Source organism: Carassius carassius, chromosome 30 (genome assembly GCF_963082965.1).
Source record: "Carassius carassius chromosome 30, fCarCar2.1, whole genome shotgun sequence".
In the NCBI taxonomy this organism is placed as follows: domain Eukaryota; kingdom Metazoa; phylum Chordata; class Actinopteri; order Cypriniformes; family Cyprinidae; genus Carassius; species Carassius carassius.
Window position 1 is genome coordinate 7,472,593 of NC_081784.1, and position 27,350 is coordinate 7,499,942.

Here is a 27,350-nt window from a genome sequence, read left to right on the forward strand (position 1 = left end):
TCTCAATCACGGCCTTATAACACACACACACACACACACTCAACTCTTCAACAACCTCAATACACCCACACACACTCTCCTGCACTCCTCTACTGGCTCTCACGTTTCAGATGCTCACACGTGCTTAAAACACATGACACAATACAACACAGAGGTAACAAATCTGGTCAAATCATACACCTGACAAATATCACCTACATTATTCTAAAACACAGCATTACCTTCCTGTCAGTTATTGATTGCAAAAAAAGTCAGTGCATAACAAACAATAATATCATTATTTCCAGGTTTTACTGTAATCTGTGACCGTTTTTCAATGACTTTGAGGGTGGTCAACCTTTTTTAGCACGGTGAACTATCTAAATAAGCTTTTAAAGAAACATTGCAGTTATTGTGATAGCCTGTTGCTGTGATGTGTAAATCTATAGTAATGTGATAAATAATTAAAGCAGGACTATGTTTTGTTTTATAAGGTCCGAGATATAGACAAGTGTCTATATTGGATGGCTGTTTATGTACATAAATTATATCTACACATTTTCAAATAGGCCTATGTTTAGCCTACAACGTTTTCAACAACCTTCCAGTAACCTGTTTGGACACATTTTCTCTTTTGAATTATTCTGCTCTCTTTGTCGTTACCATGAAAATTACGCCTAAGGCAATTATCACCACCTTGCAATTAAGAGAGTACGTTTCAGATTTAGCTCCGATTTTTTTTTTGCTTTCAAACACTAGAGCTGAAGAGTGACGTGTGATGTAGTTTACATAAACACACCTTAAGCGGCGTTGGATGGCTGTGAGAGCAGGTGCACTACCACAAACATTGGCTGTGTCTCAAATTCATCAAGCACTTCTGTGATACTTTGCATCATCAGTGTGATTGGATTTCTAGAGCTCATCACGTAAACTGACAGCGATTTTAAGCAGTAGCCGTTAGCGCTCGTGCAGCAGTCAGCCTACGCCCACCGAATTTATACCGCCCCCTCCTCTATCCTCCGGTACATACGGAGAACACGGAGGAGACGCGTACGTACAGAGCTGCCATCGGAGGGAATATTCCGTTTTTGTTTATAGGAAGTCTCCGAAACCTGCTGGAACAACAAGATGGATGAAATGGAAGAGGAGTTAAAATGCCCGGTGTGCGGCTCATTTTTCCGCGAGCCGATCATCCTGCCGTGCTCGCATAATATCTGCCTGGCCTGCGCGAGAAACATCCTGGTGCAGACGCCCGACGCCGAATCCCCGCAGAGCAGCCGCGCGTCAGGCTCCGATTATGATTACTTAGACCTGGATAAGATGAGTCTGTACAGCGAGGCGGACAGCGGATACGGCTCTTACGGAGGGTTCGTGAGCGCACCGACCACCCCGTGCCAAAAGTCCCCCAACGGGGTGCGCGTTTTCCCCCCTAGCGTGCCTCATCCGCCCCAGGCGCAACACCACCTGCTGCCTCACACCGGCGTCCTGCCGCCTGTCCCGCGAAACTCCTGCCTCACCTGCCCGCAGTGCCATCGCAGCCTGACGCTGGATGACCGGGGGCTCCGGGGCTTCCCCAAGAACCGTGTTCTGGAGGGGGTTGTGGACCGGTACCAGCAGAGTAAAGCGGCCGCGCTTAAGTGCCAGCTGTGTGAGAAGAGCCCCCGCGAGGCGACGGTCATGTGCGAGCAGTGCGACGTGTTCTACTGCGACCCGTGCCGCCTACGGTGCCACCCGCCCCGGGGTCCACTAGCCAAACACCGTCTCGTACCGCCGGCGCAAGGCAGAATCAGCCGCCGCGCGAGTCCCCGGAAGATCTCCACCTGCACCGAGCACGAGCTGGAGAACCTGAGTATGTACTGCGTCCAGTGTAAGACCCCCGTGTGCTACCAGTGTCTGGAGGACGGCAAACACTCCACTCATGAGGTCAAAGCTCTGGGGGCCATGTGGAAGCTCCACAAGGTGGGGACTGGTGTAGATTGTTGTTTACTATTAAAAGATTTTACTGATGACTTTCAGCCTATCCAACTGGTTTAAGCTGAACTAACAAAAGTTTTCAACATTCTAATTATTGGTTCCCCAAAGAATCCTTCAATGAACAGTTCTTAAAAAAAACAACATTATTTTCTTAGTGTTAAGAATACTCTAAAGAATCATTTTCCACTGTAAGGTATCTTTTGTGGAGTGGAGAGATTCCATGGATGTTCATGCAAACGATATTCATGCAACCAACAATGCCAATAAAGAACCTTTATTTTTAAGAGTGTGCAGGCTGACCAGCTGAAAAGTGCCCTAAACCATTTTAAAACCAGCTCTTATCTCTTTTCAGTGGGCTGAGCACTCTGGTTTTAGTATCAGAGGTCTAGTGCAGTAAGACGGGTGAGACACCACCGGTCTAATTAAAACACAGTGCACGACACAGCCAGCCATGATTCAGGCCAGATGAAAAACACTTGCGCACCAGCTCTCTAGCAGATTCAGTAGGCGGAAAAAAACAAAATAAATCAAATCCAAGTATTCAAGGCAAACCTTCTTTTGGAAAATATATATTTGCATGGATTTTGAGGCATCTACAGTATGTTCATAACTGCAGTTCACATGCGGTGCTGTTTTAAAGTTATGGAGGTTTAATGCTCCTGTAATGTGTAATTTTCTAAATATCTGTTGATGGGAATTAAATCGTACATGATGCTTGTGTTAACTGAGTGTGTCTGGGTTCCTCAGGGATCATGTAAAAATGTAGTGGACGAGGCCTGTTGTTGTAGCAACATTATACAGTGAGGCAGTGAGCTGATTTACTATGTCTTGTCTGTAGATGAGAAAGACTGTATCCATAGGAGAGGCGAAGAATAATGAAAGAGTCCCTGCTCTCTCTCCTAGTTCTAACATGCTGCTTTATCCAAGTTAATAAATTCTGAGTGAGTTAATTTAGTGGTAAACCACCAGCAATACCGTTTTATTTAATTCATAAACATGAGCAATCAAGAGGGAGGGAGATGGATCAATAAGTACATGGTTTCACACAGGTTATGCCTGTACATTACTTTAGAATTAGAAATATTGTTGGTGTGAGACTACATAGTGATCCTCCAATATTAAATATTCTTTGTGATATGATAACCTGATAATTATTGTCATGTCATGGCTGATAAGTGATAAATGGGCAATATTAAAATTCTGTTTGTGACGAGTGGGGCGGGCCCGAGGGACGTGGGAACAGGAGCGAGGCCGGTGGAGTGATTGGAGATGAGCGACACCTGCGACACTCACCGGTCTCGAGTCCCACGGAGGAGATGGAGGGATATAAAACCGGTGCACGACAGTGGGACTCGAGACCGGCGAGTGTCGCAGGTGTCGCTCATCTCCAATCACTCCACCGGCCTCGCTCCTGTTCCCACGTCCCTCGACCCCGCCCCACTCGTCACAATGTTTTAATATACTGAAAAGTAAAACCAGTCATTTTAAATGCTAATGTACCACATTGTTAGTATGAAAATGTATATTCATTCTGATATTTGCTGAAGATTACTTTTAATGGTGTTATTAAATTAAATCAATTTTATAAAATAAAAAAATATTTTTAAAGATGAACTTTATGTCAGTAATAGACGAAAAATGCTATTCATTTGAGTTTTCTATTCATCAAAGAATCCTAAAATTATCAATGTTTATAAAGCAGTTCTAAGTTTCTATGAAAATATTAAGCAGCACAACTGTTTTTAACATGGATAATAATAAGGAATGTTTTTGAGCACCAAATCAGCATTTTAGAATGATTTCTGAAGGATCATGTGACACTGAATACTGGAGTAATGATGCTGAAAATTCAGCTTTGCCATCACAGGAAAAAATTACATTATAATACATACATATATTGTCATAATATTTCATAACATTTGTTTTTACTGTATTTCTTATCAAATAAAGGCAACCTTCTTAAAAAAAAACATTTAAAATCTTACAGACAACAAACTTTTGGACAGTTATGTATATCTAATATTGACAGAAATTAAATTACTATAACTTTAATCAAATCTGTTAATCAAGAAATCAAATCAAATAATCAAAAAATAGTACATTTCAGGAATTTGTTATTCCTATTATTTTGTTATTTGCTTTTTAAAACTGCTTTTGTTTGGTACTAACATTCAACCCTCTGTCACTTTTGAAGTAGGTAAGGAGACATTTTCAGATGCAGACAGATGAGCATGAGGAAACCATTCCTATTCATTGTTTCCTTCCCCTCATTTCGAGTTCTGCATTACTCCATGTGTTGAGCTACATTATTTTGTGTCTTCAGTTACATTACTCTCTGTACACTCATGTGTGATGTTGTGGCTACATAGTATCAGTTTGAACTGGGACAGCAGCAGCATCACGGCAGACCCAAATACGGCTTCCCCCTTTTAGCACCTGGGACACACACACACACATGCACGCACAGATCAGATCTTGGATCAGTGTCCTCTACTGTGGTCCCATATGTAGCTGTTTCATTGAACACTGGCAAGCTGGCCTCATATCAGAGGAAAATGGCCTCTTTCTGCACTGCAGACACTTGTTCATCATTCACTAAACAGATTGTAGATTTGCTGTAGCCTCAGGGCACCATATGCTTCTCTTTTCTCCATTTCTCCATCTATCTTTCCATGTTACATACATAGACACTTACACAGCAAGCAGGAAATGGGACCTGTGATGTGTTGATGCTCCAAAAGTGAAATTCCTTCTTTTTGCAAAAGTGCAAAATATTTAATTTTTTATATTTTAGCTTATGCCATATATAATATTTTGTATTTTTTTAAAAGTTCAGTTCATTTTGCATGGCTATTTTTCAGACATTACAGATTTTACTTACAGTTTACTAAAATATAAACATAAATTGTTTATTTCCCAGTTCGATTTTGAAACTGGTTTATTACTAGTGCAAAACATACAGTGCTAAAGATTTGTAGTAAAGGTCAAATTCAACAGAATTATGATTTCAAATGGTTCCAGAGCAGAGGTGGATTATTTTAATCGTTTCTCTCAAAGTGTGCAATTTTGCACCACTAACGCAATCAAATGGTTATATGGTAAGACAACGGTCCGTGTATATTTTGGTCATTTGATTTTCTATTTAAAAATAAATAAAGATAAATGAGAAACGGTTTGATTTTCGTTTTTTCGTTTTGTTTAAGAAACGGAAAACGAAAATTTAGCTGCATTTTTCGTATTTTTGTTTGTGGGTAAAAAATGAGATTATGCTTTAATATTTGTTTGAATGTGTGGGCGGCGCTGAAACGCCCCTTTTCATCCCTTCTGTACTGCACCGACAAGCGGCAACCGCAAGCTCAGTTCATTTTCACCAGGAGAGAAGCGGCAGACAGTAGAGCATATTAATCCCGCGGATTCTATACTAGTGGTGCTTGCAAGCTTTATATATATATATATATATATATATATATATATATATATATATATACATTTTTTTTGACCAAACAGAAATTAATATGATCTACAATGACATGAAATATGCGGATTTTTAGCCTACTAATTTTATTCTATACCTATTTAAGAAAAACCTCACAAGTAGCCTATGTTTTCATTTGCTATTACAAACAACAGCAACTGAAGCTTTATCTTGTAGAGTGTAGTCTGCTGCACTTCTCTGATCGGCGGATCCCGATCCACACCTTCCATCCCGAAAACAGGGGAAAGAGCTTCAGCTCCGTCAGTTTGGATCGTAAAACACCCTAAATAACACGAAAACCTTACAAAACTCAACACGATGTGCTTTCTGCCATCTCGGTCTACATTAGCTTCTTTCTGAAACGTCAGAAATGAACCAGGCTCATGCATCAGACGAACCATATCTAGCTGGACATGTCTACTTTTAAAATAATCCATTTAAATAGAAAAATAATAATAATATTTTTATATTTAGGCCTATGTAATTCAAATGAAACCAACGAGAGGTGCAGTGTTTCCCGTCTGAACTCAGTATCTGTAATGATGTCACACCATCACTATATTCATACTGTCATCTACAGAATTCTTATGAATAGAATTACATAATTCTAAGTAGCCTATAGCCTATAATTAAAACATTTAAAGTAGACTAATTATGGGGGAAAACTTAACTTATTTTAATATAAATTTTATTATAAATGTGGGGTTGGGTTTTTCCCATTTTATTTTTTTTATGAATGGCCTAGAATAAAATAAATAAAAATTAAAATAATTAAAATAATAAAGTTGTCAAGTCTGCTTTGTCAATAACATGCAGCAGCTGGAAAATTATAATATTATTTTTTATTTTATTATTAATTTAATTAATTAATTAATTAATTATTATTATTATTATTATTATTTTATCTTGCAAGCACCACTAGCAAAGTATCCGCGGGATTAATATACTCTGCTGTCTGCCGCTTCTCTCCTGGTGAAAATGAACTGAGCTTGCGGTTGCCGCTTGTCGGTGCAGTACAGAAGGGATGAAAAGGGGCGTTTCAGCGCCGCCCACACATTCAAACAAATATTAAAGCATAATCTCATTTTTTACCCACAAACAAAAATACGAAAAATGCAGCTAAATTTTCGTTTTCCGTTTCTTAAACAAAACGAAAAAACGAAAATCAAACCGTTTCTCATTTATCTTTATTTATTTTTAAATAGAAAATCAAATGACCAAAATATACACGGACCGACAACACTGGTGAATGTGGTATAAATTTGAACTAATCGACATCACTCATCTTGTATTCCAGGTTGATTAATCACAGTACATTAAGACAATTGTTTTGTATTACATGTTTTCTGAAGTGTTATGTTTAAATATACAAAGAATATATTGAAGTGGAGATTTCTGGTTCAGTGCAGAAGGAAAAACTCGTTTTGAAAAAATGGCATTTTAAAGATATACATTGCAATTAAAATCTACATATGCAAATGCATAAAGTATAATAAACTCTTAAATGTGAATTTTTTATGTTTTCTTTCCACTTGTCTGAAATAAGACATGATATAATCTCCAAACTGACCAGTGCAAGAAAAAAAAAGCATTCTGCCTGTGGTGTTTTGTCCTATTTATTTAACTATTGGGTTTGTAGCAACTGGGCCCTTATTACATGCAGAACCAACCAAACTCTAGAATCCTGTCTTATCTGTTTACCAACAATGGTGATTTCAGCTCTCAGTCAGGACAAATGCATAAGATAGGATGTTTCTGTAACACAGTCCCTGCTGGGTTCTCATCATAGGACTTTAGAATGTCTAGGATGTTATGTATTAATGTACTGTATTAGCGTGCAATGCTGTAATGTGCTGGGCTTTAGTGTGTGAGGCTGTCATATGTAGGACTCTAGTATGTAATGTTCTAGTGATTAATGTATAAGGCTGTTATTTAATTTGATATTTGGAGCACTCTGTTTAATTCCTTGTTCTCTCATTTTTGTTCCTCGTTTGAGACAGACCACAAATGAAAGTGGAGGTCTCTTGGCGGATGGTTGTCATAGCAATGTGAGAACATTTATAATAGGATATTTTTTCCCACTCTAAAGTAACATTCTTTGACTTTGCCTGATGCACACACATTCACTCCTCTTCCTATTCTCTCACCCACTCTTTAAATGACAGATTTAATGACTAACCTCTCACAAATTATGTCACTTCCCCTTTCTCTTGTAAGATTTTACAACTGGTTTATCCAAAAAGCTTTAGAAAGGTTCACACATAACCTGTCATTTACTAAATCTTTAGTAAAATTAGGTTAGTAATGTTCAAGTGCTCTTTATATAAAGTTTCTATGTCTTCTCACATCTCTATGTCTCCTTCTGTCTTTATATTTCCAGGGACAGCTCTCTCAAGCTCTGAATGTTCTGTCTGATCGAGCCACAGAGGCCAAAGAGTTCCTGGTGCAGCTCAGAAATATGGTACAACACATACAGGTACAGCAGTGACACACACTAACACTTATGCACTCATACACACACCTGTGCAGTGCTATATCAACTTTTCTGATATGATTTTTTCCTCACCTTGTGTTTTAGGAGAATGGAGTTGAATTTGAGGCTTGTTTGGTCGCACAGTGTGATGCTCTAATTGAAGCTCTCAACCGCAGGAAAGCTCAGCTTCTCAGCAGAGTAACCAAAGAACATGAACACAAACTCTCAGTAAGCACAACCACACAAAACATCCTCAAAAAAGAATCTCTAAGATGAATATAGTATGCCGCTTGTTTAATATAAATGTGACAGGATTTTTTCTGAGTTTATACATTTCCATTAAAACCTAAAACACAATATTTTATTAGAAATATTATTAGAAATAGAAATATTAGAAAACACCTGCGATATATCAATATAGAAGAGTCCTTTTTTATTATTGAGTCATATAGTATTGTAGTAGTGACATGAAGTACATGGCAGCAGGGACCTTTATGCATTATCATACAGAACATGGCAAGATGCATAAACCAATTATCCAGCCTGCTTTTTCTAGAGTTTCTCATGTTTCTCAACATGCAACATTCACTTCTCAGTTATTGGGTTTAATTCCTTATTTTTTGGAGTAGATTAATAAAAATCAAAAGCAGAATGACAGCTCTCTGTACTATTTTCAAGGTAAAGGAAAGTTGGGGGAAAATGGATCTGGTGCTAATTACCCAAATCACACAAGTCGATTTGATTTCTTAATTGGAGGTTTAGCGACTGCCACCTTAAAGCTTTTTAATAGAAGTGATGAATGAATTAGATTAACACTTAGGTTTTTCTATTTATTTATTTATTTATTTTAATTGCAAGAGGATTCTGTTTTATTGAATCTTTCAGCTTTGTAGGAATAAATACATTGAAAACACATAGTCCACCCAACAGTATTGTAAGACTTTGTTGCTACTGTGGAACACAAAAGAAAATATGTTTACAAATAAGTCGTTTTGGCTCCCATTGACATCCATTGTATGGACAAAAATAAATCAATAGGAGTTTTGTTATTTGCTAATTTTTCAAAATATCTTCTTCTGACTAGCAGAAGAAAGTAAATCACACGGACAACGTTGAAACGACGTGAGGGTGAGCAAATGATGACAGAATTTAGTTTAGTGTTTAGTTTATTAAAATGTGTTTACCCGACATGCATGGAAATCTCAACACATTGATGTATTAGGGCAACAGATGACTGGGCACTGTGGATCCTTTCTATTTCCCCATTAAAAATTCATTAAATCTCTTTTCTGCCAAAGTTGGATTCAGAATGGACTCATTCTTCAGGCACCAGCCATTGTTGGTGTGTCAAAACAGCCTGTTTTCTTTTCCTATGCCATATAAAAAGGGTTTCTTTCATGTGGGGAATGCAGCTTAATGGATACAAATCTGGGCTATTAACACAGAGACATTAGGTTTAACCTCGAGTCATTGTGTCCTTGAATAAGATTCTGAATCCCAGGCTGATCCACTGAGACTGCTTCTATAGTTAGTGTGCTGCAGTTCTCTTTGGTTGAAATGCAGCTGAAAGAAACTAAATGTGAAATCAGTGTGCTTTTAAACAGTCTGAAGAATTCTAGTCAGCTCATCTACCTTATAAAGCGCTAACATGACCCTGATTTTGGGTAGTTGTTCAATTAGATGTCCAGATCGAAATTTATGCAAATGTAAATGTTGATTTGCATATTTGAGGTGCTTTTATTGCTTACCATTTCTTTTAAGTTTTCTATAATCTATAAATTAAATTACAGAAGCATTTTAAAAATCTCTAAATTTCTTTAATAACAAACAAACAAGCTTGAGTGATGAAATTAACTCAACTCATTTGCAGTAGATTTCTCTTTCTCTCTGAAAAAACTCCTCCAGTGCAGCATTATTATTCAGTTATAGTTTTCAGTTAAGATTAAATTGTGGTCTACTTTTCACAGTACAATTCAATTAATGGTACTGTTATTTTTGGCATATGTAGATGTTTTTTTTTACATTGAAAGATGACACATATATTTGTCTGTGAGTTATGAAGGGAAATGTAATGTTAAAGTTGTCCTGGGCCTGGTCTAGTATTTGAGATTAGGTGCTTTTGCTAGCATCTTATATAGGCCTATTCTCCCTCCTTGTCTCCATGCTGCCTCAGGCCTGTTCCCATGGTTACAAAGATGTTGGGGTTCTAGTTTTGACCAGTGGCTCTGCGAGATGAGACTGCATTTATTCAGTTCTGTCTGGTTCTGTTTAATACTGTTTGGATTTGAATGGCTCTCATGTGAAGTGTTTTATGTTTGAATCATTCAGTGTGGAATCATTCATCTACAGCTTTAGAGGATGTGTGCGTATTAGTGTGTACTTGTGCATCATGTAAAGGAGATATAACTGGTAGGTTTAAGTAGAAGATGGAGAGGCACACACTGACACATACATTCATCCACTGAAATATGCAGACATGAAGTGCAAATGGATTTTAATGTTTTTTTTTTTGTAAAAGGTCAGTGATGTGTTTGCTGCTCTGAGAGGATGCCGACAGTTGGTCTTGCTGTTGCCTAGCAACCCTGCCACAGCACAGTTATCATGAATTCATTCTTTCTCTTATTTTATGCCTCTTTATCTCCTTTTTGTCTCAGGTGGTTCGTGATCAGATATCCCACTGCACGGTGAAGTTGAGGCAGACCACAGGACTAATGGAATACTGTCTGGAAGTTATCAAAGAAAATGACCCCAGCGGCTTCCTGCAGGTCATTGACCCTTTTAGTATCACACTAATAAACTTCATCTGCTAGAAAGTTAGGATGATTATACACTAGAAAAAGATCAGATGAAACTGTTAATAGATAGGAATGCATGAGATCTATTTTAAGGGTGTACCAAGATCCAAATCAGTTTTCTGTAGAGCAAATTGATATTCCAAAAACTGGACCGCTTCTCTGAAATTCAGTGAAGTCCTTCATCAGAGTGCACTGCAGCAAGTGCTTTTTCAACTTTTGCTCTGGTCTAAAATATTTAATTGGTTAGATATTAGGGGTGAAACATATGTATTGGTACCATATTGAATTGTTTATTTTTCTGTATTGGTCAGTATTATATATTTGTGAATGTTCATTTTATCAGTTTTTATAAAACATTTTATTTGGATTTATTTAAGTAAAAAAAAATATTTCAACCCTAAAAATGTAATTTTTACAATTATTTAACATTTTACAAAATTGTGTTTTTATTTGAAAAATGATTAAATGATACAATGAACAGTTAAATTATGCAATTATGATTTAAATAATAGTCATCAGCCATTATTTCATACTCTATTGTTTGGTGAAGTCTACATTCATTTGCATATTTTTTTAAAGTTTTTTTGAAAATAAATTATAGTGTCTCATTTTTAAATTATTTATTTAAATGTTTTTGTTTAGTAGTAGTTTTTATATATTATAATAATACATTTAATATATATTAATATACATGTTTTAATAATTTAAATAAATTATTAAACCTTTTTTCAAGTATCAACCATAACATGAAAATAATTGGCTTATTGTTGTTGGCCAGAACTTTAATATATGTACTAGATATTATTATATTACTCTTTGTGAGTGTTGTGCAAAACTTATTGTAAGCCAGTGTAACATCATTGGTCTCTTGAGCACCTTGGTGAAGACTTTTGCACAATTCACTAAGATTAAAAAAAGACTGGTACCTGATACTGAAATGGAAAACTGTCTAGAAATGACTCATAAATGAGTGGAGAGGGCATGGAAAGGTCATGGAAATGTATTCGTTAAAAAGTGTTTGATCCTATAAAACTTTTCCTCAAATACATGCACTCTTGCTCAATGACACCTTGCCTTTTAAAACTTTTCTCATCACAAAATGTATCTTGCTCCAAGGATTCTTATTAAATTAACAGAAGGTCATACATTTACATAATGGCAATGCTTCATTAATTTGACTTAATGCCTTGTAATATATTCTGAATCACAGTTTGTGTGTATGTGTGTGTAGATTTCAGATGCTTTGATAAGACGGGTCCATATGACGGAGAATCAGTGGGGGAAGGGCTCTCTGACCCCTCGCATGAGCAGTGACTTTGACCTGACGCTGGACAGCGGTCCCCTGCTGCAGACCATACACCAGTTAGACTTCGTCCAGATGAAGGGTGAGTCTGTGTGTACGTGATAGGGTGTGTTTCATTTATTTTGCATGGTTTTCCTTAATGACACAGTAAGACAGAAAACTGGACCCAAAATAACGCAGTCTGTCTTTGTTTGTGGCTTTGTGTGTGTGTTTAGTTCCAGCCGCTCCTATTCTTCAGTTAGAGGAGTGCTGTACTCAAACCAACAGTGCGACTCTGTCGTGGAAACAGCCGCCTCTCTCCAACATTGCTGTGGATGGCTACATTTTAGAACTGGATGATGGGAATGGAGGCCAGTTCAGAGTGAGTGTCACATGAACATAGTGGACCCTTCAGTGCTTCATTAGATTAGATATGCATTACCGGTCAAAAGTTTGGAATAATGAAGGTTTTTTAAATGTTTGAAAAGGATGAAAAGTTATGTTCACCAAGACTGCATTTATTTGATTAAAAAAAAGAAAGAAAAAAAAGTAATTAATTAATTAATTAATTAATTAATTTTATACGAATTTTCTTAGCAGCCTTTACTCCAGTCACATGGACCTTCAGAAATCATTTTATTATGCTAATTCGGTGTTCAAATAAATGCACCCTTAGTGGGCATTAGAGACTTTCAAAATGTTAACCTCAGTTTAAAAATGGTCAATTATTCCAAACTTTTAACTACCATTCTGCTGCTCAGAAGCATCTTTCAGCATTGACAGCCATTCTGAAGTCATTATTTTGCAATGAGGATGAATGGGAATTATTAGATTCTTGATCCAGATATCAGATAGTTCTGAGCTTGAATGGGCATCTCGCTTCTGCATGCACACCAAAAATATTTCTTAGCAGATTGTTTGAAAAAAAGTGTGGGGCTAGAAAAGCTTTATATTTTCTAAATTGGAGCCTAATTGAACAGCCGGCATTTCAACTCCATGCATTCATTTTCGATATGGAACGGAAGCTGTGCAAAATCATGTGTGGAAATACACAGCACTGATTAAATTTATGATAAAAGTACTACATTGTAGAATAGTACAGATATTTTCATAGTAGCATCGAGCAAAACTGGTATAATAATGACTATTCCAAGGAAATGGAGGAATCCTACAGAGACCGTACATTATTATTTTTTGGACACTGCATGATGATTCTGCTCAGCTGACTCAATGATCAGTCAGAGAAAGAGGTTTTGCTCTAAAGGAACAAAAATTTGAGTAAACATTATTCATGCATATACACACGCAAGTACACATCTGATGTGAGTGTTCATTGTATTAATATAGTGATATTGTTTAGCGTGGGTTTGTCATTTGCCACTGAGCAGTCAGAATGAGGGAAGTTCATATAAATGATGAGGAACGCGCATGCATTTCCAATAGATTAAGTCAAGTCCACAAACATTGTGTCTCATCTCACATTTGCCTGAAGAGTCTAAAGATGATTCATGCCTCTCACTGCAGAAGTCTATTTATATTAGAGGACCACTGCACCCACAAACACACAGATTTACACGATCATAAATGCTTGCATGAACACACACAACCACTGTCACTCTCTGGCCCCGTTTATACTTGATCGTTCACCCAAAAATGAAACTTCTGTCGTTAACTACTCACCATCATTTCACCTCAATCCCGTAAGACCTTTGTTCATCTTAGGAACATAAATTAAGTTATTTTTGATTAAATAATTTTGATAAATTAGTATTTTATATTATTATTTTAAATGTTTTATATATTTTTTTTAAACTATTCTTCTAGTATTGTGTATTTATTTTTTGTTTAGTATAAGTTCTGAAGAGAACTATGTGATATGTCCAAACGTAATGAAATACTTTGGCCACAAATTTGTTGAGCAAGGATTTGTTGATGCTCCACTCCACTCACATACTCTGATCACAACCAGGGGGCAGGGTTTCATATTTGCATTGGCTAGCAGACCCCCACCTGCTGTTAGCATTCCATTGATTCCCATTCATTTTGGTGTCACTTTGACAGCGAATAACTTTACATCTGAGGCGTTTAAAGACTACATTTGTCCATTAATTATTTCTAAAGAAACATGAAAATGTATAAAAGGCTCCATTACCTTGTATCTTACGTTATGGTCCCGTAGAAGCATTTTTTGTAAAAAAATAGGCTAACGATTGCGTCATAACCAGCGACTCTCTGTCGCACATTAGAGAAATTACTGTATGGCCAGGAGGAGAAGCTCGCAGACAATCTTTTACTGTCAATGAGGCAATCGGGGGAACGTGGAGGCATGAAGTCAAGGGAGATTATTAATCAAAATACTTACCAAAATTTGCTCCTGTTCACGCTCGCCTTCTCTGCAAGATTCGGTGGGTGATTCAGATTTCTCTTGGCACAGCGATTAGAAGACTTACAGGTTGCTCACGTGACATCTACGTCATCAAGCTCAGTTTGAGTCTGCGCAGTACGCCCGACCCCCAGGAAGTGCGTGCTTCTAATTGACTTCACTTGTCCCAGTTGAATCCAATGGGGTCGCTGTGTCCATTTCTTTTACTGTCTATGATCACAAGTGGCCAGTTGTGATTTAAAGGTACAATTTGTAAGATATTTGCAGTAAAATATCCAAAAACCACTAGTGTTATATATTTTGTCCAGCTGATTACTAACAATATCTCTAATGTTTTCAACTTGTAAATCATGAGAAAATTCCCATTCTAAACAGTGACACGGGGCAGTGCAGTCGCCTGTCAATGACGTTAGTTACCCTTTGTTACCGCCTTAACTGACGTAGAAACCACATGACAACAGTGTCGTGGACAAACCCGGAAGTAGCTTTGCGCCAAACTTCAACTAGAAAGAGATGTCGATCTCGCTTGTGTTTTACTCGACAGGTGAGTTGTTTTGATTCGTATCTTTACAGAGATTCGTATCTAACAAGATTAGTATAATGGGGCATACACGCCAAACGGGGGGCATCGCGTCTCTAGACCCATGCGAGGACGCGTCTGATCTATAGTCTGATCGTGTCTTTGCATTGACTTTGTATGTATTCTACTCGCGCAAATCGTTGAACTCGCGTTAAATCCATGATTTATCTTTCCGTCTGATTGATGACCGTCAGGGGTTGGGTAGAAGACAACAAATCCCATCATTCCATGCTCCTTCTTAGCATCATCAAACCACGCGATTGTTATTGTTTTGGTAGTGCGCCGTCTAGTGACAGGTCCTACAACCTGTACCTTTAATGTCATTTAATTTCGGGGTTACATACAAGTTACATATTTGGGGTTCATATATTCTTTTATGCTCATCAAATCTGAATTTATTTGATTAAATATGCAGTAAAAGCAGCAGTATTGAGAAATGTATATAATATTGTGTTTTCTATTTAAATATAACTTATTCTTGTGATAACAAAGCTGCATTTTCAGCAGTCATTACTCCAGTCTTCAGTGTCACATGATTCTTGGCATCATTCTAAAATGCTGATTTGGTGCTCAAGAAATATTTCTTATCATTGTCAATATTGAAAACATTTGTGCTGCTTAATATTTTTTGTGGAAACCATGACACATTTTCTTTCAGCATTATTTAATGACTAGAGAGCTCAAAAGAACAGCATGTTTTTGAAATAGAAATCTTTTGTAACAAAATAAAAGTTTTTAATGTTACTTTAATATTACTGATTTAATAAAAATAAATAAATAAAAATATTTCTAAATATTCTAAATGTCTTTGAATAATGATTCGAATTGAGTGATCTGATCATAAAATGAATCACCTGAGATCAAACTTAGATGCTTTTACCATATATAGCCACACAAACACACACACACACACACACACACACACACTTACACACTTACACATATGCATTGAATGACTCTCTCTTAGACACATATATTGTCACCTACACACTGACACTCAAACACACACACACACACACACACACACACACACACACTATCTTCTAAACAGGCCAAGCCCTTATTTTAGAAAGTCAGGTTCATGTGTTCTCATATTTGCTCCATTTTCGGGTAGATTTTTAGAAACAGTATCACATTGTGTTTTTCCCAAGATATTCATCAGCATATAGAAATGTGAATTCTATGCTAAGTATGTGTACTACATACTGCAGAAATAGAATACACATAGCATACTACATCATTTTATTTTTGTAGAATGTATACTTTCTGCATGCCTTGGAATGCCTAGTTGAATTTGAAGTAGCATACTACTCTTACTATAGTAATAGAGTATGGTGGCATGCTATTCTGATATAGACTTAATTTGTTAGTCATAATGCAGTTTACAACAAAGCACTGTGTGTTGGGTACATATTCGACAATGTAGTGCACTCAATCTTTGATTAGACTGTCACGTTAACACATTTTAACACAAATAGTAGGCAGTATTCAGTATATAATGTGCAGTATATAGTAAGCTGTAAGGGTGTTAACCATGTGTGTTTAATAACTAAAGTGTGTTTTCTGCAGGAAGTGTATGTTGGTACAGAGATGATATGCACTGTGGATGGTCTACACTTCAACAGCGCTTATAAATCTCGTGTTAAAGCGTATAATTCCAGTGGAGTCGGCCAGTACAGCAAAACGCTTGTCATGCAGACATCAGAGGGTAAGAGATGTTACCTCACTGTTACACACACACTCACTCTATACACAGGGAAGCTTGAGCATGTCAGTGCAAAAAAATACAGCAGAATTGTATTAGTTCTGTCGATATAGTATGCAGTTTCCACAAATAGAATATACTTTGGTGTCTTTTTTAAGCAATGGGAGGGATACGTTTGTAATGATAAAACCTTCCTAATCATCGGGAAGAAGGAGGCGGGAACCGGCGGACAATCAAATGAAACTTTAATAATCAACATAAACACAAAACAGCGCATCAGCCCCTCACGGACGACTGACGCGCACAAATAAAAATCAAAACACAAACTAAAATCCAGGCCCGGTCCTCTCTCGTCCTTCACTGTCGTCGCTCCTGTTTTATATCCTTCCATCTCCTCCATGGGACTCAAGACCGGTGGGTCGAACAGGTGTCGTTCATCTCCAATCACTCCACCGGCCTCGCTCGTTCCCACGTCCCTCGGCCCCGCCCCACTCGTCACAACGTTTTTGTTGTTAGGCCATCGGATACAATTTATAAACAAGTTTTTAACTTAAAATTAGATTCGTTTTGCATGCATGTTTCACCCTTAAACATTATTCAAAACTAATTCACTTTACCTTTTAAGATTTTTTTATACATATATTGTTGTCAGATTTTATAGCTGTTGTATAATTATTTCTGATGTTTATGTTAAAAGATGAGTATCAAATATGATACATCAGGCTTTTGAGGAATATTTATTAGTATATCTCTCAATCATCATTGTATTGCAAGCTATCAGAATTTCATCTGACTTTTTTCCATATAAACATCAGCACTAATTTCTAAATGTTCAGTTTAAAATGTAATAAAATAAAATAGCTCAATAAAATGATGGTGCTTTTCCTCCTTATATTTAAGCTCCATATTTTCGTATGTCATACTATATGAGCTACAAAAGCCTGATGTATCAAATATAATACTCAATAAAAACTTTTATTTTTTCATTTTATATTATAATATTATATTTTAGCATTACATTCTTACATTTAAAAAGTGAGAATTTTTCTGTGTGACGAGTGGGGCGGGGCCGAGGGACATGGGAGAGAGGCCGGTGGAGTGATTGGAGATGAGCTACACTTGTTCGACCCACCGGTCTAGAGGCCCACGGAGGAGATGGAAGGATATAAAAGGTCTTGGTCCTCTCTCGTCCTTCACTGTCGTTGCTCCAGTTTTATATCCTTCCATCTCCTCCGTGGGCCTCGAGACCGGTGGGTCGAACAGGTGTAGCTCATCTCCAATCACTCCACCGGCCTCTCTCCCATGTCCCTCGCCCCCGCCCCACTCGTCACATTCTGGTTATCATCTTATGATAATATAATAATATTAATAATAAAATAATAATATAATAACAAATAAAATAAGTCAGACTTAACAGGTTAATTGTAAATTACTTGAAAATAATGGAACCACAAATTGTTGCATTGTTGCAAAATCATCATTTAAAATAAATAAAAAATCACACAGGTCTTATTATATTTAGTTTGAATTCCTGGAATTTTGGGCATTTACCATTGATCACTTAATGAAAAAAAAATATTAAGTAAGTTCTGGTTCTTTTTTTCTGCCCTATTCATGGAAAGTGCCAGTGACGTCACATTGACAGTCTACTGTGGAGGTCTTTATGAACACCATTGTATGTCTAATTGTATGTTACTAATATAAATGAATATCATTGTTACTGTGCTGTTAACTGTACTAACGCTCTATAGCCATTTATTACTTATAAGCTCTAAGTAAGTCCAGCTTCCCTGATCTGCTGCTTTCCTTCCTCTCTTTCAGTACCCAATTCTGTTACTTTCTTTTTTTCTCTCCTTAACCCCTCTGCATTTCCTGTCCTCTGCATTTCTCTGCCTTTTCCACTTTTCTTTATCTCTTCAACATTCTCTCGCTCTTTTCCCCTCTTTCTTTCTCTTAATTTCAGTGAGTCCACCTTCATATGGTAGTAAAACTCTGGCAGAAGGTATGAATGCCTGAATATCAGAACATCATCATCGTTAAACTCATAGACCCTTTCTTGTCTGCTTGTGTATGTTTGTTGGCGTGTGTGAGATGAGTGTGTGTTTGCAAGTTTGATTTGCAGTGTCTCTGTGTTCTTAAACTCATCTGGACTTTTATTCTTACTGTAAATCAAAGCTCAACCAGCCTTCATGACTGTATGTATGTGTGTTGTTTCTGCAGTTGCCTGGTTCACCTTTGACCCTGCATCGGCCCACCCTGACATCATCTTGTCTAACGACAACCTCACGGTGACGTGTAACAGTTACGATGACCGTGTTGTCATGGGCAACACAGGGTTCTCTCGTGGCGTGCACTACTGGGAGATGACCATCGATCGATATGATAATCACCCCGACCCTGCGTTTGGAATCGCCCGTGCGGATGTCATGAAGGATGTGATGCTGGGGAAGGATGACAAAGCCTGGGCCATGTATGTGGACAACAACCGCTCCTGGTTCATGCATAACAACTCGCACACCAATCGGTATGAATACATGTTTGGCAATGTGTGCATGTGTGTTTTGGAACTTCTTTAGATGAAAATTAGGATTAAATGATTAGCATGATAATCTTAAATAATTACATTTCTATACATCATGCTTTTACTTATTCAGAAGCCATGACCATTAAAAGCCATGTTGCTCACAATTTTAGCAAAATTAAAAAAGAAGCCAATTTAATGCAATTAATTGCTTACCAGCTTGTTCTCATACACTGAAAACCGATTGGTGTGGAAAGAATTATCACTCAGAAATTGCTAATAAATTTTAAAACAGTTACAAAGATACAGCTAGGAACTGTCACGGCAGGGATCCAATGAGGCACGGAGATAGAACCAATTGCAGGTAAGTCATTTATTAAAGGGTAAACCAAAGGGGTAAACAGTCCAGGCAGGGTCAAAACCAGAATATCGAACATAAACAAGACACGAAGACAAGGCAAAGCAAGGCAAGAAGCGACGGACATGAATAACTATAGGACATTAAACAAGGACTCCGTAACACAGACTCAGACAGACCGGGTATAAATACACAGAAGGATAATGAGGGAACAGGAGACAGGTGGGGAACAATCAATTACTAACAAGGAGGAAGGTGACCAAATAAGGGAACAGGAAGTGATAAGGTGACAGACACCGTGAGAAAGGGGGACATCTAGTGGAAACCCAGGGACACAACCCAGACACTGTGACAGTACCCCCCCTCTACGGAGCGGCTCCCAGACGCTCCACGACAGACACAAAACAGAGACCAGGAGGGAGGCGGACAGGTGGAGGCTCAGGGGGAGGGACGGAGGGCCAGAAAAAAAAAATCATGGGGAACAGATACCAGAAGTGTAGACACAAAACAGAGAGACCAGGAGGGAGGAGGACCGGAGGAGGTTCAGGGGGAGGGACGGAGGGCCAGGCTCACAGAGAGGAACAGGGACAGGAGTGAACACAAAAACAAAAAACAACATGAAGCCCCTCCAGGGCGGGGCAGAAGACCACACCGTCCATGTGGTGGAGACTGGAGTCCCCCAGGGCGGAGCAGAGGACCACCACAACCGTGTGGTCAGGGCGGAAGCCTCCCAGGGCGGAGCAGAAGACCACCTCAACCGTGTGGTCAGGACGGAAGCCCCCCAGGGTGGAGCAGAAGACCACCACGTCCTTGTGGACGAAGCCAGAGTCCTCCAGGGCGGAGCGGAAGACCCCCACAACCGTGTGGTCAGGGCGGAAGGCCCCCAGCAGACCTCCGTGCGGCTGGATCAATGGGACAACAAAACTCTGGTAATCCCCTGGTGTCCTTACTGGACTCCAGAAGATTGGTGCTGGCCTGACACTGCTCATGAAGATCATTGGTGACTTGCCTTTGTTCATGAAGATCAGAGGTGACTTGACTCAGTCCTTGAAGATCACCGGTGACTTGACTCAGTCCTTGAAGACCACCGGTGACTTGACTCAGTCCTTGAAGACCACCGGTGACTTGACTCAGTCCTTGAAGACCACCGGTGACTTGACTCAGTCCTTGAAGACCACCGGTGACTTGACTCAGTCCTTGAAGACCACCGGTGACTTGACTTGACTCTGAAAGGTCAACGCTGACCAGCCCCGACTCTGGAGGATAAGCGGTGACCAGCCCCGACTCTGGAGGATCAGCGGTGACCAGCCCCGACTCTGGAGGATCAGCGGTGACCAGCCCCGACTCTGGAGGATCAGCGGTGACCAGCCCCGACTCTGGAGGATCAGCGGTGACCAGCCCCGACTCTGGAGGATCAGCGGTGACCAGCCCCGACTCTGGAGGATCAGCGGTGACCAGCCCCGACTCTGGAGGATCAGCGGTGACCAGCCCCGACTCTGGAGGATCAGCGGTGACCAGCCCCGACTCTGGAGGATCAGCGGTGACCAGCCCCGACTCTGGAGGATCAGCGGTGACTAGCCCCGACTCTGGAGGATCAGCGGTGACTAGCCCCGACTCTGGAGGATCAGCGGTGACTAGCCCCGACTCTGGAGAGTTCACTGGCACCTGACTCGACTCTGGAGAGTTCACTGGCACCTGACTCGACTCTGGAGAGTTCACTGGCACCTGACTCGACTCTGGAGAGTTCACTGGCACCTGACTCGATTCCGGAGGGTCAATTGGCACCTGACTCGATTCCGGAGGGTCAATTGGCACCTGACTTGACTCCGGAGGGTCAATTGGCACCTGACTCGACTCCGGAGGGTCAACTGGCACCTGACTCGACTCCGGAGGGTCAACTGGCACCTGACTCGACTCCGGAGGGTCAACTGGCACCTGACTAGACTCCGGAAGGGTCAACTGAGACTCTCATCCTGTGCAACGGCGCTGGGCAAGCAGCCATCTTGGGCCATGACTCTGGACAGGCGGCCCTCTTGTACTGTGGTGCTGGGCTGGCGGCCATCTTGTACTGTGGCGCTGAACCGGTGGCCAATTTGGGCATTGGCGCTGGGCTGGCGGCCATCCTGTACTGTGGCGCTGGACCGGTGGCCAATCTGGGCATTGGCGCTGGGTTAGCGGCCATCTTGTGCTGTGGCGCTTGGCTGACAGCCATCTGGTGCTGTGGCGCTAGGCTGACGGCCATCTTGGGTTGTGGAGCTGAACCGGTGGCCAATTTGGGCATTGGCGCTGGGCTGGTGGCCATCTTGGGCTGTGGTGCTGGAACGGTGGCCAATTTGGGCATTGGCGCTGGGTTAGCGGCCACCTTGTGCTGTGGTGCTGGACCGGTGGCCAATTTGGGCTGTGGCGCTGAACCGGTGGCCAATTTGGGCATTGGCGCTGGGCTGGCGGCCATCTTGGGCTGTGGCGCTGGAAAAGTGGCCAATTTGGGCATTGGCGCTGGGTTAGCGGCCATCTTGTGCTGTGGCGCTTGGCTGTTAGCCATCCTGGGCAGTGGTGCTGGACTGGTGGCCATCTTGGGTTGTGGCGCTTGGCTGGTTGCCATCCTGGGCAGTGGTGCTGGGCTGACGACCACCCCGCCGGAAGAGACCGAAGTGGCTGGGGCATCCCACCGAAGCCGATGCTGCAGGTAGCGCACGAATTCCCAGAATTCCAGTGTCTCTAACTGCGCCATCTCCTCATGAGACACTGGATCATCCAGCCCGCCATTGAAATAGTCCTTGAGGGCCGCATCGTTGTAGCCCATGCCCTCGGCCAGGGACCAGAACACCTGAGCCAGGGCACCCACTTCATTGCCCTCTTGGCGGAGGGCGATCAACCGAAGGTACTTGGTTCGCCGCTCCGCCATCTTGGCTGGGGAACGGAAAAATGACATACCGCTGGTTCCTAGTGTGACGGAGTCCTTCTGTCACGGCAGGGATCCAATGAGGCACGGAGATAGAACCAATTGCAGGTAAGTCATTTATTAAAGGGTAAACCAAAGGGGTAAACAGTCCAGGCAGGGTCAAAACCAGAATATCGAACATAAACAAGACACGAAGACAAGGCAAAGCAAGGCAAGAAGCGACGGACATGAATAACTATAGGACATTAAACAAGGACTCCGTAACACAGACTCAGACAGACCGGGTATAAATACACAGAAGGATAATGAGGGAACAGGAGACAGGTGGGGAACAATCAATTACTAACAAGGAGGAAGGTGACCAAATAAGGGAACAGGAAGTGATAAGGTGACAGACACCGTGAGAAAGGGGGACATCTAGTGGAAACCCAGGGACACAACCCAGACACTGTGACAGGAACACACTGAATTAAATGTGAACTTTTATAGAAAAACTGAAACAGTATACTCCAAATATTCTTTGCTTTATTCACAACTTCAAAAAATATATATTTTTACAGTGCAGATATCAATCACCTTTTTAAAAAATGCATTACATTATATTATTCTAAAATCATAGAAAGAAATTCTTGGAAAGATGCCTGATAAAACGCCTCATCACAAATGTTCACTGTTGCCCTTGGTTACAAAGTGGATGCTATTTAAATCTTAGATGAAGCAATGAATGAAGCTAATTTTAATAATTAAATAAATGTTGTAATAGTCCTCTAAATGTTTTTGTAATAGTCCTTAGTCAAATAATGACTCATAAACTACAGTACGTTTAAAAGATATATTTGTGAAATGTCGACAAAATTATTGCCAATGTTGTGACAAGGTGCCACCACAGAAGAATCCTGCAAACATGGTTTTCTGTCAAAACAGAAAATACACCCACTTACATTTAAAAAAAAGCTTTTTTTCTAGAGATTGCAAATACAATACTAGTGTTACAGTTTCATAAATCACACCGCAGTTGTACCGTCAGCTGGCAGTGGCAGCTCCCACCTTCAGTGTTTTTACCTGTGTATGGATGGTGTGGTAGAATCAGCTGTTGGATCTGAATATTATTTCTAAGGCGCCGTATGTTGTGGATTAACATGCTTAAAATGTCCTTACTATCTGAGGGATATCACTGAAATAGGTGTCCTGGGAATTTTAGTTTATTTAAGGTCCTAGGCTCTGTGAATCGCAAAAATATCTCTGCCTTTTAATGAATGTGTATGTTCAGGCTTGCTTACATCTGGTTGCCTATCATGTTTTTGGAGGCATGGTTTTAGACAAAATGCACATGCTGGAAAGATGGGGCTGGTGAGCAAAACTACAGCACATTCAAGTTGATGGAAAAAAACGTGATGCATTACTGCCACCTGCTGCTGGTTCATGTTATTCTCACGCAGAGGAGAGAGCAGTCTAACAGTATCTGTAATATATTTGTAGGAAATGCTCATATTAATGTTGACTATAAAAATGACACTTTTGCATTTTCTTTGTGTTTGACTGAAAAACATGAGGGTCTGTTATAGGTCTTGCACTCTATTTAATCAATGCATTGTCTTTTCATTTAATTTTATTTTCTCTTCTCACTCTCTCAGTACGGATGGAGGAATAAGTAAAGGAGCAACTGTGGGTGTGCTGCTGGATTTCACTCGTGGGATTCTGTTGTTTTTGATAAATGATGAGCAACAGGGACCCGTTGCCTTCAACACACTGGAGGGCATGTACTACCCGGCCATCAGCCTCAACCGCAATGTTCAGGTAACATTAATTTCATTAATTCAATAAAATAAAATCCATAAAAGAATATACTTAGGTGAAAATGGATGTGATGTGATCTGTATGAAGTTTATGATGCAACACACTTTCTATCTGCTTTCAAAAAGTTCTATATGAAGTACTAATATGCTAACTTGAACCAAAAGGCTTTTTTGAGCAATAAGATATATCTTAATTTTTGTGTGTGTTTCTTTTCATAGGTGACTCTTCATTCTGGTCTGCCTATTCCTGATTTTTATACACCTGGAGAATCTGAAGCTGCAGGCTCAGTCTGCTGAAGAGTCATTACAACTGATACACACTCATAGACAAACACACACGCACAGACAAGTGTGCATGGATTCAGCTGTGAGTGCTTTGCGGGGGAATTGCTGCAGACTGTCATTAATTCATTTGAACAAGGTCTGAGAGCTCTGAAATGTAAATGGACGTGTTCTATGTGAGGGTTAGTGTTAACTTAACCTGAACCATAACTCTGACCCTGATGTAAGTGAGGTAATTGATATTGAAATTCTTGAATCATTTCCCTTTCTCTTTCTTACACTTTTTCTAGATATGATTATTATTATTAATGTTGTCATTGTTGTTTTTATGGAAAAGGTGCTCATGGATGTGATCTCCCAGATTACTGGTTATGAACAGATGTTTGTCTGTTGTTTCATGATAAAATCCTCTGTGTGAAGTTAAGCTTAGAAATAAGTTACTGATGTGTTAGACCTTAGAGGATGCATTTTACATTACATAAACATGTTCTGTTGCGTATAAAGGTCATTTTAACTGCTGATGGGGACAGAAACTAGAGTAAAATATCTAATGTTACAACCTCCTCGTGTATATTATGCCTCAGTTAATGTTATATATCCTAAACCGTACCCTGAAACTCAAACTGTAAACCCTGAGCCAAACCCGATCCCTAAACCTAAACTCTGTCATCTTACACCTCAATCAACATGAGAAATTTCCAGCCTTCCTACCACATTCACAGTGGATGATCAAACATACATTTGGGACATATAAGACAATTCCAGAATGAGCTGAATGTGTGTCAGTGAGGAGGTAATGGCTTTCTGTTTGTTGAACAGAATAGAAAACACTAATTGAAACAAATACATGCACACACACAGGCATTTTCACAGCCTTGCGTGTCGTTTTATGGAGAGATGATAATGAATAAATGTTTTGTTTCTCTCTCTTTGTTTGATTTCTCCATTGCTGCCTCAAATCTGCACAAGCTTAACGCAAATGCTAAACAAATATCTGGTGCTGCTTATGTTCAATGTGAGAAAATATTGCAATATAAAAGAATAGAGCTGCAAATCCAAAAGAGAGAGGACTTTAAACGAGACCATACATTGTAGCTGCTTGAAGCATTGGCTATTAGTTTACCATAAAGGATGCACTTTTGCATTAAGAAAAATATTTAAAATCCCACTGGTGGGGTTAGAATATGGAGCAGGTGCTGTACTTTATCTGTTTGTTGAGCAGATGGTTTATGCTCAACAAACAATTGAATGTGTGGGTGCAGTGAGGGAAAATTTCACCCATTGTAAATTGTATTTTTTAATAAATGAATCCCAATATAACAAATGTATTATTATTATTATCATTATTATTATTCATATTGTGTCTGAATTGTTGTTATCTGTAAAGTTCTATGCTCAATAAACTGGATTAGGTGCAATATAAAGCTGTCTTCTGTTATTTCCCTTTGAAAAATGTTTGTGCAAATTTGCAACGGCAAAGTTTGCAATAATGTTAATTTTTTAAATCGTAATGAGGGTTTTATATATATATATATATATATATATATATATATATATATATATATATATATACACAGAGAGAGAGAGAGACACACACACAAATATTTTAATAATTTAAATAAAAAACAATTTCATTGTTACTTTAAAGTTTAGTTGTTGTTGTTTTCTTAATAAGTTTATCCGTACAAAAATCTAAATATATACAATAAAAAAAAAAGAAAAAGTACAGTACATATACTGTGCAGGGAGATACAGAAAACCTGAAATGGCTTATTTGTATAGCCTCCAACTAAACAATAATAATAATAATAAAGAAATTAAGATAGAAGCTAAATTACAATAACAATATGTAACAAATATGTAAATGTGAATGACTGCAAACTCAATTCAACATATGTTAAAAACCCAGAGATGATGTACTCCAAAAACAAACCTTATATGGTAGATAAAATGCATAAAGAACAAAAAACAATTACAAAGCAGCACTAAAATGAACTTTTATACATCTTAATACATAACGGCCCGGTTTCATAGACGGGGCTTAGCCTAAACCAGGATTAGGCCATAGTTCAATTAGGACATTTAAGTAATTTTTATAAACATTCCTTCGAAAAAAGTATTACTGGTGTGCATCTTAAGACAAAATAAAAGCACTGACATGTTTTAAGATCAGTCGGTGCAAGTTTCTTTTCGATAAAACAGCTCAGATTTACATTTTAGTCTAGGACTAGGCTTAAGCCTTGTCTGTGAAACCGGGGGAACATGTTATGTTAAAGAATAATATTATTTTTGCTAGTAGATGGGATAAACCATTCCAAAATTTATTAACCCTCAATCTTATCGAGAGTTTACCTTTACTAGTGAGAATTTTTGGAAGATGAAAATATGAAAATTGTGAATTAGTGACAGTGACAATGAACCTGTGAATTTACTTTAAAATGCATTCTAATTTGCTCTGGAATGTTACCCTCACTTGAATATATCTTACACATGAAAACACACATTTGAAAAATATTCAAAGTCTCGTCAACAAAAACTCCTAAGAATTTTGTAGAAGCACCTCAATTGACAATTTTTCATAAAGGGTATTATTTTTAATTAAATTAAATTAAATTAAATTAAATTAAATTAAAAAAAATAGTGACAGCAATCAGACCATCATTTGCATTCTTAATCAATTAATTGAAATTTGAGTGAGAGAGAACTAAGGTTGTGCCGTTAGTAAACATTCCTGGAGTAAGAATACTTGAAACATTCGACAAGTCATTTATATAAATAAGAAATAGTAATGGTCCAAGTATAGACCCCTGAGGAACCCCACAGATTAATCTTGCTTTGCTGTTAT

The 27,350-nt window shown here is 39.1% G+C and overlaps 1 protein-coding gene across 2 annotated transcripts; it reads left to right on the forward strand.

Annotated features, from left to right (window-relative positions):
• Positions 1-976: 976 nt before the first annotated feature.
• On the forward strand, positions 977-25,929 carry LOC132110495 (E3 ubiquitin-protein ligase TRIM9-like). Of its 2 annotated transcripts, XM_059517149.1 has the most exons (11): positions 977-1,938; positions 7,809-7,904; positions 8,007-8,129; positions 10,556-10,666; positions 11,928-12,081; positions 12,215-12,360; positions 16,511-16,649; positions 18,610-18,648; positions 18,867-19,170; positions 24,062-24,224; positions 24,443-25,929. In XM_059517149.1, exons 1-11 carry the CDS (start codon positions 1,108-1,110, stop codon positions 24,518-24,520), a joined length of 2,184 nt encoding a protein of 727 aa, XP_059373132.1. In that variant the 5' UTR covers positions 977-1,107; the 3' UTR covers positions 24,521-25,929. The 2 variants fall into 2 exon arrangements, with proteins under 2 accessions (XP_059373132.1, XP_059373133.1); XM_059517150.1 differs by lacking the exon at positions 18,610-18,648 and having other exon boundaries at positions 982-1,938.
• Positions 25,930-27,350: the final 1,421 nt, after the last annotated feature.

Coding starts and splice junctions, on each gene's coding strand:
- LOC132110495 (XM_059517149.1), top strand. CDS start 1,108: ATGGATGAAATGGAAGAGGAGTTAAAATGCCCGGTGTGCGGCTCATTT. Junction 10,667..11,927: donor ACCCCAGCGGCTTCCTGCAG/GTCATTGACCCT, acceptor ATGTGTGTGTAG/ATTTCAGATGCTTTGATAAG. Junction 19,171..24,061: donor AACAACTCGCACACCAATCG/GTATGAATACAT, acceptor TCACTCTCTCAG/TACGGATGGAGGAATAAGTA.